At 39.6% G+C, this 15,517-nt stretch overlaps 1 protein-coding gene across 1 annotated transcript in view; it reads left to right on the top strand.

Moving 5' to 3' along the window:
• The window catches only part of ctnnd2a (catenin (cadherin-associated protein), delta 2a), a 250,221-nt gene that overhangs the window by 137,085 nt on the left and 97,619 nt on the right, over window positions 1-15,517 (top strand). Inside the window, 1 exon segment of the mRNA XM_025910444.1 lies at window positions 11,720-12,092. Coding sequence (XP_025766229.1) covers window positions 11,720-12,092 — 373 coding nt within the window.

Below are 15,517 nucleotides of genomic sequence, written 5' to 3'. Positions count from 1 at the left end.
GCCGGTTTTATCTCAAAGAGACACATGAAAGGAAATACGAATTAGGAACAAACAGGACATGAAGAAGAAGCGAGTAAAATGGACATATGGTGGGCTCAGATCTATAGTTCAAATGATTTTAGAAGGTAAAATGTTAGTTATGGCTAAGTTAGTTACATTGTGGCAAACTTTTGCCAGAATGATGTCGATTTTCAAAATACTGTGCTAGCCTGATGGCTTATTTTATGTCCAACGCCGCAGTAAACCAACAGACCTGTAGTCTCAGGAAGCCATTGTCTCCCAGCACAGCGGACAGCTATTTGACAGCACACTTTGACAGTTCACTCAGGTTGAGTTTAAAATGTTGGTAATTGGTAAACCTGTCTGCTTGGCTTCCACAGCTCTCAAGTCTTCTAGCTCAGTTCATTTCAGCACTACATTAATTGTTGCTGTGAGTGTTGCATTAACAGCACTGTCACTGTGGCTAATATAACTGAAGGAAAAATAAAAAAGCTTTTACTAAACCTCCACTGCATGTGTCACCCCCTCATCAAACATCTCTCACATCTACACACTCTTCTTCAGTGATTTGCTACTGTCTCAGCCTCTTCATTATTTTTACATCTACACAGCACAACGCTATGTATAGCAAGTATGAGTGTGTATTTGCGTGTTTTTGCATGCATGTGTGCAGGCAGTGATGTGTAGTGTTTCATTCTTGGATTAAACCAGGCCAGTGCCCCAGAGGGCTGCAGGTTAATGCGGCCTATTTTAAACGATTATTCCTGCATGGCCACATCTTCTCCAGCGCGCACATGGATACACCTACATGCTGGTATATTTTCCCACAAGAGATTGTGTTTCTAAAATCAGCCTACGCTTCACTTGTCACTATGCTTTCCTGTCTTAATTTACAATCGCTTCCTTTTTCTGTAACATCAGTCTCATTTTCTCCATTATCTTAATGATGTTGTGATCTCTCCTACTGCTTGCAGTGATTTCCTTTCTCTTTACAAATATGTTTACCATTCTGACTTTTTTTTGGTTCCTCTGTCTCATCTATCATTTCTACTAATTAAGAGGAGAATGTAAATCTTTACCTCATGTTGTTTTATGCCCGTATTGTCTGTTTTTTCTTTCCTTTTTTCTGACCTCTCCTTGTTTTCTACCATTTCGTCCTTTCCTTCTGCATTTGGGCTTACTTTTTTGTCTTTGTACTTCCCCTCTTTATCTCATAAAAGCAATCTTGACTTGTATTAATGACTCTGACCATTGGGAATAACAGTGTCTCTGAATGACTGTGGCTCTTTTTCTCTTTAATAGCTTAACATTAGGCCTCCATGTAGCTCAGGTGGTGACTGGCTGGATTCAGTGTAGCTGTTATTTCTCAAGGTTGATCTATTGCAGTTGATAAGGGATGGTTTATATTTTAACATCTATCCCTAACATATCTTTATAAGACAGATATATAAATTCAGACAATCAGTAATCACTAAGCCACAGTAAAAACAAAGTTATATTTTCTGAACAGCTTGCGGATCCAGACAACCAAATGCTGCCAGGCTGTATGAATACCAGTGAATATACTTTTTTTGGACTTTAAATACATTTTACAGAAAATTTCAGTCAGTGTAAAAATTGTAATCTCACATTCCCAATTTCTTACGTGTATATAATAAAAGTTTGTCTTGTGTTAACCAGATAGTGTGGATAGTGCACTGCATTTGGCAAATAATTCTTCTTGATATTCTACACTATATTTTGCTGTGGTGTTATTCACATAAACATTATGCATTTTAAATATCCCCAAAACACTTTATATCTATGTCCATTTTATGTCATGTATTTTCAATTCTTGGCATAATTTTAGTCTAATGGACTGTAGTGCCTTTCAGCTTAGCTCCTCTTTTTAAGGATGACAGACACTAATTTTGTGTCGTTGTTGTAGTCTTATCTGGAAATACTGCAGTGTTCAAAACTTTTTTTCCTCATTAGGTTTCAGAACTGAAATGTATTCAGTTCCTGGGACAAGGGATCAACTCTGGTCTGTTACATAAGCGCAAGTGTGTGTGTTTGTTTGTTATGAAGTTTTTCACAAAGCATGATTATTTTTGCTTGAATATGCAGCACCGTGGCACTGGTTCCTTTCTCCAGTGTGAATTTGCACGCATACACATGCTCAGTAAAAGGAAAGGAAAAAATACGAGAAGGGATTTGCATCAAACCATTAAACCAATCTGCTTTCTCCTTTAAATCGGCTGTTTTTCTTCTGTAATGAGATCTGACATCCTAATGAGGGGGATAGAAGCAAGAGAGTGATGGAGAGGCGAGATGAGGGAGAGAAAGAAACCCAAGAGAGGAGGGGGGATACAAAGAAGTGAAGAGAGAGTACTGTTACTGAGTATATCTCGACCTGAGCACAAGGCAAGGGAACTTTAGGGCTTCTCTTTAACAGAGAAACTGACAGATCCCTGAAAAGAAAGAAGAGAAAGGAAAGCTCAGTTTCATCTGGCACATATTCTTTAGTTCCCCAGTGTGGCTTGTTATAGTAGTCACTTGAATTGTGTGTTTATGTGTGTTTAATCAAACTTATTTAATGGATATTTAAGATTTAAAGATTTTTTGGCCTTTTAAAAAGACACCAAAAATTGGTATGATGGGTAACACTTAATATAATGTCCTCATAATAGATACTAGATATTTGTAAGTCCTTATATGATGACTATTTACATGCAGTAATACAGGTAGGACTGTTGGTGTAAAAAACATAAAGACACTTATCGAAAAACACCTGTTAACAGCTTATTAACTTTTTACCCCTCGGCTGTCAAAAGCTGATGGGGTCTTGTCGTCACTCCACCCAGCAGGCGGGTGGGCAGCGTAGACACCCAAGTTTGTGAATGTGATAACTCGAGAAGAATTTTTAAATCAATGCCACAGGTGCTTTTACAAAAATCTTGGGATCAGTTTGACCTCAAGGTCAGAGATCAGAGGTCAAGTTTTCTCAAAACCACCTAGAATTTTCACATTTATACCTTACGTGTATCTACTAGGTGGTTAACGGGAGGCACTGGGGGCTGCCTGTATTTTTAGGAATGTGAATAGGAGTGTACACTGTAGAATTACTTATAAGACCACACTCACAGTTATTAACCTTAACTAACTTGCCCACTATGTAGCTTTTTTAATTTAAGTTCACAAAGGTGGCTTCATTTCAACATGGCCTACTTATGCTAAATAGATACTCCATCCAAAGAAAGTTATGTTTCGATTTGTGTCTTGAAGTCTGCTATGATACGCCACATTATCACTGAATCTTTTAACAACACCATGCTGTAAAGTGCAACAGTCATTTGCTACTGGAGGAGGATGTTTCATACATTCTTCATTAGGCTATGGGACTGTATCAGATCTCAATGCACTGAATAGCCGGCAATGTTTAAGAGGATCAGGTTTAAAGTTTTATAACTCTAATGTGCAGCTGTCATATATGAAATAAATTGCCTTGCTGAGAGAGCACTGAGTGGTAAAATAAATATATATTAACCCATGAATTCACAGCACAGCTATTTTCTGCAGCATTGCCCTCTTGCCTTATTTGCAGCAACACTCTTTCCTTTTGCCATTTTATTTTTCATATTCTTTATTGAACTTCATTACCTGACAATCTAGATAATGTAATGAGGCAGGCAGAACACAGTTGGTTTATCAGATGTCCCTGTTTATGTAAGCGCACCCAGAAACGAATAACCACCTTAATGAAAACTGTTAGGTGTGATTGAGGTTTTAGGTTTTTGTCAATTCAGCTAACAGTGCTTTGTTGTATATCTTTCTTGAGTGAGGAAAAAAAGCTATAAAGTTACAACAGGGAGAATTATATGGGGTGTTTTGAGCTAAATTTTGAAATACACATTCTGGGAATGTGGAAGACTTACATTAATTTGTTAAGGAGGGCATAATATATTCCTTTTATGTTACATAGCCAGCCAGAGAGCCGGTTCTGACTGTCAAAGTGCTTTGCCTTCTTGGAGTCTTTGGATAGGAAGCGGCTGGAAGATACCTGGAAAATCTCCCAGACATGGGCCTCTGCCATGCAATCCCAACGCACTCGCAATATATTCTTGGTTATGCCAGGCTTGTCCTGCGTCGTCCCATGCCATGTGATCCAACTCACTGCCAGGTAGTGATCATTTGACAGCTCAGGTCCTCTTTTCACCTGAGTGTCCATGATGTACAGCCATAGATCTGATGATACAAGGACAAAGTAATTGATCAGCTTGCAAACTAAGCTGTCCGAAGTGCACTTATGAACATCCTTATACTCAAACATGATGGTCATTATTAATAAAATCTAATTAACAACAAAAAAACAAAAACCAAACAAACACTAAGAACTCTTTCGATTTAAAACAAGTCATCAGAGCTGATCAAAGCTTGTTACTAAACTCTTCCATATTCACCTTAGTCTGCTAGCATTGCAGCACTGCTGTTTTTAATGATAGCCAGGGTCCACCCTGGAAGCATGCATCTAAGAGTGAGAATCAAAGTGTCTGAACAAACTGTGCAGAACATCCAAGAGGCATGATCATCACTTTCACTTTTTTAAAATAACACATTTTGCTGGTGGAAGGTCAATATCAGCTGTCACTAATTAACAGTTTTTCCACAAGTAAGTTGATGACAGGATAAAATAAAACTTGCTTATGTTTGGCTTTGTGTGGTCCCTGCAGTCTGGACTCTCCCAAATGTTTTTTATGAGGCAAAAGAAGCACCACCTCTGTACAGCCTTAACTAGAATAAGTTTCTTTGTAGTTCCCGCAACTGTAACAGTGGATTGTTATCATTTACATCATCTGCTTAATGTTAGTGATCTAAATACTTCAACAGTATTTAGATCTCAAATAAGTATCAGAATAGATGCTGTATTGAAGATGCCCAGTCCCGGCTTGAATCAAAAGTCTGGTCACAACACCCCCTACTAATGTGTAGTACAATAGTTATTGCCTGATAAATCCTTGTAGCATAAAATTAAAGTGCTGCAGTATTGTTAAACTTTCTGGCTTCTCCCCAGTCACTTTATTGTGTTACTCCAGCAGGATTTCTCTGTCGCCAGGTTAGATTAGGTCTGTTTGGCCAAGATCAATTTCAGCTTGGCCCGTGATCCTGCTGGATTGTTAATGGACCTACTGCCTTTTCAACACCAGTAAAGAAAGATGTGTGAATTTGCACTTACTTATAATGTGATGTTTACTCCATTGCGAAAACATTTGTTCTGGTTAAATGCCCAGCCTGTCATACTGCAGCCAGCTCTCTTTTGAAAGACAATGTCTAATCTCAGTTTAATTAACCAAGGAAACAAAAACGGACTTAAAAAAGGAGGTGAGGAAGAAAGAAAAGTGAAAATGGATTTATTTTTTCAGGATTATCATATGAATATTATGTGCACGACCTGTCAGACTGATAAACTGAATTGTTACAGTACGTTTAACTATAAACGACAGCGCTGTTGAACATGCTGTTGATAAAAGCTCAGTCCATATGTGGAATCCAGGTGACTTTTATCATAGCTTTAACTTGTACAGTATTTACAGTGAGGTTTTGCTGAAGTCTCAGAAAGTTTTAATTACAAGCTCAGAGCATCTGATAACTCTCAAGATCAGCACAAAATGCTTTCCTTCGGGAAGACATATGGCATTTCCTAAATATAACTCAAAGTAGTTGCCCACTCACAAAACACTCTACACATGTGTTAAAAGTGCTCATTTTTAGGTATATACAAACACAAAAATGCCAGTCCTTGCAAACCCAATGCATGCACAGTAACACAAAGCTGCACACATGCTTCTGTGACATGCTTACTCAGTTTGCACTTACAGTAGCGATTAGCATATTCTCAGTTTTATCAGCAGTTATTCATAACTGTAAAAAAACATTTTTTTGTCATCAGCGATAACACAGCCCACACTACACTGATTGTCTTCATGAAATCACATGTGTTTGATGCTTTTTTATGTTTTATTGATCCATTGTTTATTGTTTTTAAGTGGTATGCATTGCACTTTGACGTATTTTCCCTACCATAACACGTTCTTGTTAAATATCCTCACAAAGGTATGATAATCATTGCAGTGTCTATGACAATGATCTAGTACGTCTTCTTTTAGCCGCCCCTCTTACCACCTTATTAATATTGGTCAAATTGAAATAAGTAAGTCATGATCAGTTAAACTGGAAGTCTAGCTATTTTGTAGTTAAATTTTAATACAAGTTTGCTCAGTCCATTTCTTTATGCATGAAGTCACAAACATTTATGTCACACCAACCCTCTCTCAACTCTCTGTCCTCCTTCACTTCCTCCATGGTCTTCCTCTTTTCCTCCTGCCTGGTAGTTCCACCTTTAACATCCTTTGTCAAAGGGTGGACTCATTTCTAATCCTGTCCCTCCTGGTCACTCCCAGTGAAAACCTTACCATCTTTAACTCTGTCACTTCCACTTAATCCTAGTACCCTAAAGTCAGATTTTTCTCATTATCAAAATAATCTGTAATCTTTAACGAACATGAGTGATGTTAGAATAGGCCTATAGGACAGGCTAAAAGCACAGCAGTTGCTGATGCCAAAGCATGAAGGAAAGGTGACTGAAAAATTGCTCACTTTCTAAATCAGCGGCTCATGTCTCAAAAGATTCAGGAAACAAGAACAGAACCAGCCTGTGGCCTTACGCTATTTTATCTTACAAACAATCACTGCGGGCAATGGATGGGAGTAGTTATTTGAACTGTTATCTGAAGCCTTTCAGCATCTAGAAAGCTTCAGTAATTTGGATGAACTGCCATTTTAAATACCCTAGACAGAGGTATCACTGTATATTTAATTTTAGTATAGCAGTCTTTCAGCTGCTACAACATGCTAACTGTTGTTTAAATGAAAAGTAGCTAGCTACTCGTTTATCATCAGAGCAAATTTGAGTTCTTATGGCAGTTACAATAAATTAGGAGCCCATCCTACAAACCTCTGCAACTATGATTATAAGAATGTCATGTATAGTGGTGTATATCACCTATAAATACAAACAAAATATTCACTTATTTTATCATTTTAACCTTTGTACATTCACAGCACGAACAATTAGCGGCATCCTGGAGTCCTGCTGTGTCCAGCCAGCATGATTCTTGAAAGACATGGCACCTTTAGTCATGGAAACAAGTATCCTACAGCTTCAACACTATAAAAAGCTGTATACTTGATACTGAAAGTGCAAGGGAGAGCACTTGTGAGTGTGTGTGTGTGTAGGGGTAGGGGTAGGGAGGTGTCGGTCTTCCAGTGTTTAGGAGCTCAGGAACATCAAGAGCTGTGTGTTGGCCAGGAGGCTCTCCTAGGGATAAACAGAGGGAGAAACTAATCCTTACTCTCCTTCACATCCAAGCAGGGTGTGTGTTTGTGTCCGTGTGAGTGTGTGTGTATTTATCTTTGGAAATGTGCTTCTTCCATGGCTGCTGAAGGCAAGGTTGCATGTGCATGTTGCTAAATGACCTTAAAGCATTAGAAAAAGATGCGTTACAGGCATGCGTGTTCAGTCTAAGTCAATCACTGGCACATTTAGTAATCCATGTGTGTGTGATGACGGCGATGTCTGTGTGAGCGTGTGTATGTGAGAGAGATAGAGACTGTACTGATGGGGCTTTGTGTAATCGTGCTGAGCAGTGAAGCGTGTCGAGAGAAAGGACATGTCCTCAGCTCTGATCACATAGTCTACTAGAACGACAGTGAAGGGAGGGAAGGAAAGAGAAAGACAGACGCTTGTTAGGGAAGAAGAGGAACACAAAACATCAAATGAAACGATGATGAGGAGACGACTGACGAAAATGGAATGAGAGAAGGAGTAAGCTATGGTAAAAGGGAGAGGTTAGTAAATCAAAAGGGAGGTTTCAGAAGAAATCCACGAGCTAAAAGAGGGATGGAGGTAAAGACGGGGAGTGATAGATCTGGAAAATTCGGAAAAAAGCGACGAAAGAGAAAAGGGCAAGGAACTGATGCAGGAAACACGATAGTGACCAGAGTACAGTTTAAAAGAAACTGAAGCAGAGATGAAAGAATAAGAAGTTTAGATGGATATGGAAAGCTTAAAGTGCTGGTTTTATCCCCTAGTTTTCCCCCTCTCTCCCTTCCCCTTTCCTCCATCTCTTGTGCATTCAGAAAGGTTTTCCTAGTTGTAGCAGCCCAAGAAAATAAAATCAAGCGAGGCGGCCCCTCAGCCGACTGGCTAATTGCAGAGGTATCACTGTGTCAAATGACTAATAGAGTTTCCCTTTCCGTCGCTAATCTGCCAGCAGGAGCACAGCCGCAATTTGTTTACTCTATGCCGATGCAAGGGAATACAAAGACACACCCGCCTTTTTATTTCCTCTCAAACACAATTTCACGCTGCCAGAGCGTTAGGTGTGAGACGTGTTAGTGGAAAGTGCATGTGTGTGTGTGTGTCTGGTACACACAACACCACATGTTTCGTGATTTGTTTAATATTTCATGAAACACCCCTGTAAGTTGCGTTCTGCTGGTCTTCAGCAAACTCATGATAGACACAGCCTTTTACACTGTGTGTTTCTGCCATACCTCTAAACGTTAACGTTCAATTATATGCTTAAATCTAACCTCAGCAGATCTTATTCTTACATTCAGGTCCCGAATGACTTAATTTTTATGGTCAAAAATGCAATCTAAAGTCTAAAGTCCCAATTTGCTCTCAAAAGGAAGGAATACGAGAAAAAACACAGGTGTACAAATACAAAGATACACACGCATAAATCGGGCACCCACATCCTGATTTGGCAGGCGGTATTGGCCCCAGAGGTCAATCCATCACTCAGACCACACCATTAACTGAGCAAATCATAAATTCAGTAGCATACCATTTACTTAGAGTAGTTTAAGAAGAGAGCGCAGAGTGTAGAGGGAAAGATTGTGTGAGTAGGAAAATGAATTGCATAAAGAGGCACGGGGAAGCAGAATACAAAGTACTGTAACAGAGTATGAAAACAAAAGGAGCGGCTAAAACAGTGATTTGGCAGGACATTTTGGGAGGATTCTTTCGGTTCTTTGTTCCCAACCATCTCCCTTTATCATTCTTCATTTTGTTCCTTTTTCCTTTACTTTTTTAGCTTATAACCAAGGACACTCCTTTTTAGTGGTCACAGCACAGCCTATAAAAATAATTTGACATGACATTTTTTCCTTCTTTTCACTGTTCTTCCACCCCCTCTTTTGCTCTGAGGTTTGTCCTGTCTGGTTGTCAAGTCTCTCGGTGAGTGCACACTGACACTGGTGGTGTTAGTCTAAAACCCGGACACTAATGAGACAGAAAGACAGACACACCGCAGACACAGTTTTAAGAGTACAGAAAAGTCTGGGATTTGCTTCTGATGGGAATAATGCTGCTTCATTACCCTTCTATACCCTCTGTTGTATGTGTTCCCTCCATTGCCTCGCATTTCTTTTCTTTTTCCTTTATTGACTGACTTTGTTCTCTAAAACGTAGCTTTCTCAACTGCTGCCTTTTCTTTCCCCTGGACTCGTCCACCGTTTTCCTGCCTAATTCTTTGGATTGTCAAATTTGGGGCATCAGCGCGCACTAGGATTGTGATCCAATCGCCCTGTCTTCCCCAGTTGGATTGCCAGTAACTGACAAAATTGCTGCTGGGGCGGGCAAAGGATTTAGTCAGTGTGCACTCGTTAAGGTGGTGTTGTCCACTCTCCATAATGCACGCTATGTGGCCCAAATACAAAAAAAGCATGAGTGGTAACCAGAAGTGGACAAATCCCAGCTGAGCAGCTGAAATGATATTAAGTCAAAAAACAAAAAAAGCTGGAAAATCAAACCAAAGTTCACCTTCTGTTTTCTCTCATTTTTAAATGATGATGATCAGGGGAGCGCTCCTCACATGCACATTTATTTTAAAGAGTGCAGGCATCCAAACACAAACTTGTCTGTACTTAAATGCTCATGCATGTCTGTGTCACACATGATGGTTATATGCAAAGATGACTACATGAAATTATAGCAAGGCATATAAAATTTCACATTACTCTAATAATATTAATGATAATATTGATTTTAATGCAGTTGTTGCTTTTCTTGGCCAGCGATTGGCTATTAGTGTCCATTGGCAGGGCCCTAGCTCATACAGCCTCATTATCACAGGCATTGCTTGGCAGAGTCAGAAAATGTACCCAGTTTGTCTGGAGAAGATTTTGGTAGTCTGATTTTAGAGTCCAGAGATAAAAAATATGCTAATATGATTACGTCATCCCTAAGGTTTCTTGTGCCGCTCATAGAGTTCTCCAGAATTGTTTGAAGAAGTTTAGTTCAAGAATATGGAATATGATTGTTAAAGGAATGGTTTCGTCAGCCTTGTGTACAAAATAGGTTGGGCAGATCAGATGCAGGGGTGTGTGTTTGTGTGAGTGTGCGAGAGAGAGATGGAGGTGAAAAAGAGAGTGATAAGAGGGTTGTGAAGGTCAGGTAAATGCCAGCACTCGAGACAGTGCTAAAGAGCAAGTTTGTTGGTCACGTAACGATAAGACACTCAGCCTCAGCACACTCTCACATCCACACAACCTCCAGTCTTTTGTTAATTTGTGCTCTGGCTGTAAATGTAAACGCTCCTTGTCATCTGTTTATATGAAATGCAAAGGATTCTATATGCTTATATGGGGAGTTTTAGTCTGCCTCATCCAGGCAGGTTTTAAAGGCTAATTCTGTTGTGATTGGAGGATCACTGGCCTATGTTAAAGCCTTAGTCAATCATACGGCCACGTATCGATTACAAGGCTCTGTGATTTATTGCTTACTCCTTGAAGAACGTGTTTATGGTGTTTTTCACGTGCTGTTTTCAGTCTGCATATACCTTGGTCCTAATGATGGATAAGATGGACCCCCTCCCCCCTTACACGGTCTGTCTCAGTGTTTTTACAGCCAAAGAAACGAGCCCCCCCAGACTCACATTAACACCTTGATATATCACCACTCCACCGTTTCAGTGCAACAGGGAGGGAAGGTGACAGCTACTGTGCCCCTGAAGGCTGCTTACACCCTCCAGCAAATCCCAATTCAATTTCAAAGTCACTCCAAAGAGAGATGTCTTGTTGTTGTTTTATTTATACATTTTATGTATGTTTTTAGTCCTTTTTGATCACCGGGGCGACTTCACCGTGATCTCTCAAAGTGTGTGGACTCATCCTTTCCCTCGCATAAACTAGAGCAAAGTTTACATTTTTTATTGCAGACTGACGGAGTAGTGTGTCATTTCAGTGACAACTCTAGCAATGATTGCAGTCTCTCATTGTTGAGGAAACTGCTGTCAAAAGTATTTTTTTTCCTTGCCACTGTCTTAAACATGGGGGCAGAACTACTCCACAACCATTTGTAATGTGCTGTTGGCACTGTAGGGTTGAACGGGCTTTGACAAAAACAGACATTTACAGTGCTGTATAGCTATCAAGAATTGTGTTAAATTGTCAATAGATTTATTATATAGCATTTCATGTGTTTATTTGTATCTTACTAGATTATGATCTCTCTTATTTAATCATGGGAGTAAGGCCAATATGTTTTTTTTTTAATCTATATGGATTTTTTTCCAAATGACTGTTCATCGCTGTGTTTGCTTTTCTGTCCTTCCTCTCTTGTGCTCGTGTCCTTGCCCTTCTCTCCTCCTCTTCCCTCATTCGCTCTCCACTGTAGACCTGACCATGCGTATCCATGATCAGGTCCGTGACCTAAGTTATGTCCTCTGTCCCTACTTTCCTGCCATAGCACCCTCCTCCCCTGGTGTCGACTCCGCCCCTTTGCAGCGCACTGGAAGTCACGGCACAGGAACAGGAAACTACAACCGCGGCGGGACCAACAACTATGCCACAGTGGGGCCAGGCTACACCTCGAGTGGCGGTAGCGGAGATGTATATGGTTCAGATCCCTATGTGGCTGACCCCTACCGTACCCTGCAGTACTGCCCTTCAGTGGTGGAATCACCCTACAGCAAGTCAGGACCAGCTCTGCCGCCCGAAGGCAGCCTGCAGCGTTCACCTTCTATTGACTCTATTCAAAAAGATCCAAGGTAGGATGAAAGGAGAGTTGTAGAGTGTGTGTTGTGTGCATGAGTATCTGTGTATACATGTATTTTTTTAGGGGTTTATTGGATCACAGCTTGTATGTTCAACATAATAAAAAATACAATGCCTAGAGACACGTACACATCACATGAGTCACTTCAGAGGATGTTATACTGACTGCTCAAGACTTTGTCCTAACTTTACAAAAAAATTGTTAATTACACCTACACCTAGCTCTAGACACAGATTAATATAGTCAGCCACTGATCATGCCATTATTCAAACTTTGTGATCTGTCATCTGATTACAAGCTCCAATCAAGGGACATCTTATTACTGACCTCAGTTTCAATTGCCAACGCTCATCATATATTCATAACTCAAATCATGTTTCCGAAGGTTCCAAATTATTACTTTCAGTGAAATCACAATGGTGCTTTGGAGTTGCTTTAAACAGTTTGAAATTGCAGTGTTCTTATAAACTCACAGTCAAAGCTTTTTTGCACAAACAGGTAGATTTCATGGTCTTTTGTTGTTAAGAAAAACTTTTAGTAACAGTCACACACTCAGCTCAACCATGACCATGCTTCAGCTTTTTTTTTCTATTTCTAAAGCTCTCTAAAAACAGGTGTTTACACTGAAAATGCCTCAAAGTTAAGAACACATAATCAGGCACATTGAAGTAAGTGTGGTGTGTCAGGTACCAGTGTAAAAATTTGAAGGCGCTTAGATACCAGAAAGATTTTGCATATCTGGTTTGTCCACACTCTAGACTTTGAAAAATGAAGGTAAACAGCAATTATAATTTAATTTGACAGGAAAATCTCTCATAAATATAAAAAAAGTTGGTGCAAAATTAAACTTCTGTTTTTTTGTCCAGTGCAGCTACCTCATATGTATGAGGAAAAACCATCTAATAAGACACAGTTTTACTCCAGTCACACACCAGTTGCTTGAGACTTTTTTTCTCACCTCCCATAGTGTCATGCTGTGCGTAAAAGCATCCTACTGGGTTGTGATCACTTCCATCCTCTTGTCTCTGCAATTAAGCAAAGCTCATTCCCCCGTCTTTTTTTATACATATTTCACAGGACTCTTGATGTATAATTCCTTTAATTACAGAGCAAGAGGGACTGAGACGGGTGGATCAAGTCTCAGCAGCAGCTGTCAGTCACTGAATGGGAGAAAGAACACAGTGAACAGAGAGAGTGGGAGATTATTAAGAACAGTGACAATGAAAGTAAAAAAAAGAGGGGGAAAATGATTAGCATGTGCACAGTCTGATGAAGGTAAAGTCCTCCACAAAATCCTGCAGTCTTACTGTAGGATGTGTCTACTTTTGATGATATAGTTAGACTGACTGACTCAAGACAGTCTTCATATTTCACAACACCCAAGGTACCCAATCAAGTGAAAGCTCATATCTGGTGAGTTATTGTTATTTTAAAATAAACACAGCACTTCTGACTTACACTAGAAGATCTTATCTGTTTACTTCACAGAAGGAAAACAATTAGTCTTTTTCTTTGTACTCTGGACTTTGTTGTTCATAAACACTTTTTCTTTAGCAAAGTAGCATCAATTCTGTATATGTTTTATTAAGGCATATTATTCACACGGCAACAACATAACATAACAAAATAGTTGTAAGAGTAGACAGAAATATGTTTCCAGAAAGTTCAAAGAGATACTGGAGAGCCAGAAGTGAATATAGGTCAGTAAGATAAGAAAATGTGAGCGATTGCATTTTCACATCCTAAATCTAGTACTTGATGATGAAAAGAGGCAGTGCATACCTAAAAGGCTAAATGAGCTAATCCGTTGTATAACTGGAGAGATCAACTTCTGTTTTAATATATTAAGTTGTACGCTGAAATGTATTTCTATACATAAATGTGTGTGTGTGTGTGTGTGTGTGTGTGTGTGTGTGTGTGTGTGTGTGTGTGTGTGTGTGTGTGTGTGTGTGCATGAAGTGAGAGAGGGTGTAAGTGGATGTGTAACAGAGGACTTTTTGGAACTTTTAAAAGTTGATTGTTTTGTAATACTCATAATATGAAAACCGAGCCAATGTAGGAGTAGGTTTGGCGCTTACATTTCACATGCAAACACACTCAGGCATACGCACACTGTTCTCTTTATGCACTTGCAATGAAAGTGTTTATTGTTGGCCCTCTAGTGTTATTGCCACACTTGCTTGTATGCACAGTCAAGATCATTTTGTTTCCATTATTGCCTCAGGCTTCATGGATTTCTGTGCACAGATCCAGACAGAAATCTCATTTTTCCCCCATTTGCGCTTTTTTCCCCCCCAACAAAGTAACAATGGTAGAATTGCAAGCATTTTGTACACTGGTTAAATTCAACACTAAAGATCTTTTTCACAAATCTGAGCCTTTGCGGTGAATGCTGCCTGCAGATTGCATTGTGATTTATTACTATTACATTATTTCTATTTTTAACTTTACATACAATTAAAGATGTCTTTAAACGCCTAATTTTTAGCTCTATTTTTATACAATCATCTTACTGTGCTTAATATTGTTGAGTTGAAGTGTGTTAGATTTCTCTTTGTCAGGAGGTTAAATGGCCTCCTACTCAAACTCCACTCTCTCTCTTGCTGTAATTGGATCTAGTTGAGCTAACATGAAGTGCTAAATGAGTTAGCAGCTATTAGAGACAAAGAACACTGTGAGTTAGGGCAGAGGTTATGTGTGCATGTTTTAATGTGTGTGTGTGTGTGTGTGTGTGTGTGTGCATGTGTGCACACACGTAGGAAAGACTATGTCTTTTATATAATCAATTAGCATATCTTATGGATTAATGTGTATATGTCACTGTATAATGTGTGTGTGCATACATGGTAGCCAGTGACATACTGCTATTTAGCTGCAAAAGAGTGAGCATGATAAGCAAGAGGTGATGACAGCAACATGAAGGGAAAACTCAATATCTGTCAATGGATAGCAGTACAGAGAGGTGGGAGGAAGAGCGGGAGACAAGATAGATGAGGGGAGGAAGGAAGGAGGGAAGAAGGAATTACTGACAAGAAAGCTAAAGGGAGCAGTGCAAAATAAAGCTGGAGAAACAGGAGGAAGGGAAGAAAATAGACACACAAAGAGAAAAGGAGGGAAATGCAGAAAGAGGAGGGAAATGAGGAAAAGTTAAGGTTGGTCTTTAGGTGATCAACATGCATGGGGAGAATAAACAGAAGAATAATAGAGGAAAAGTGCAGAGAAGGCAAGGGCAAAATGTAGATACACTGTCTCCCATTATTGTTTTGTCTAAGGCAGCGTCTCAGAAAGTTTGTGCGTTTCCCTCTAAGCGTTCTCCGTGTAAAGCGATTGTCACCCCCACTGGGTTTCTTTCTTAAAATGAATATTAAAAACAGTGTAGGGAGTGAGATGATGAGAAATGTTGAGCGCAGACTTGCA

This window comes from Oreochromis niloticus, linkage group LG9 (genome assembly GCF_001858045.2).
Source record: "Oreochromis niloticus isolate F11D_XX linkage group LG9, O_niloticus_UMD_NMBU, whole genome shotgun sequence".
In the NCBI taxonomy this organism is placed as follows: domain Eukaryota; kingdom Metazoa; phylum Chordata; class Actinopteri; order Cichliformes; family Cichlidae; genus Oreochromis; species Oreochromis niloticus.
This window is presented reverse-complemented; position numbering and strand designations above follow the sequence as displayed.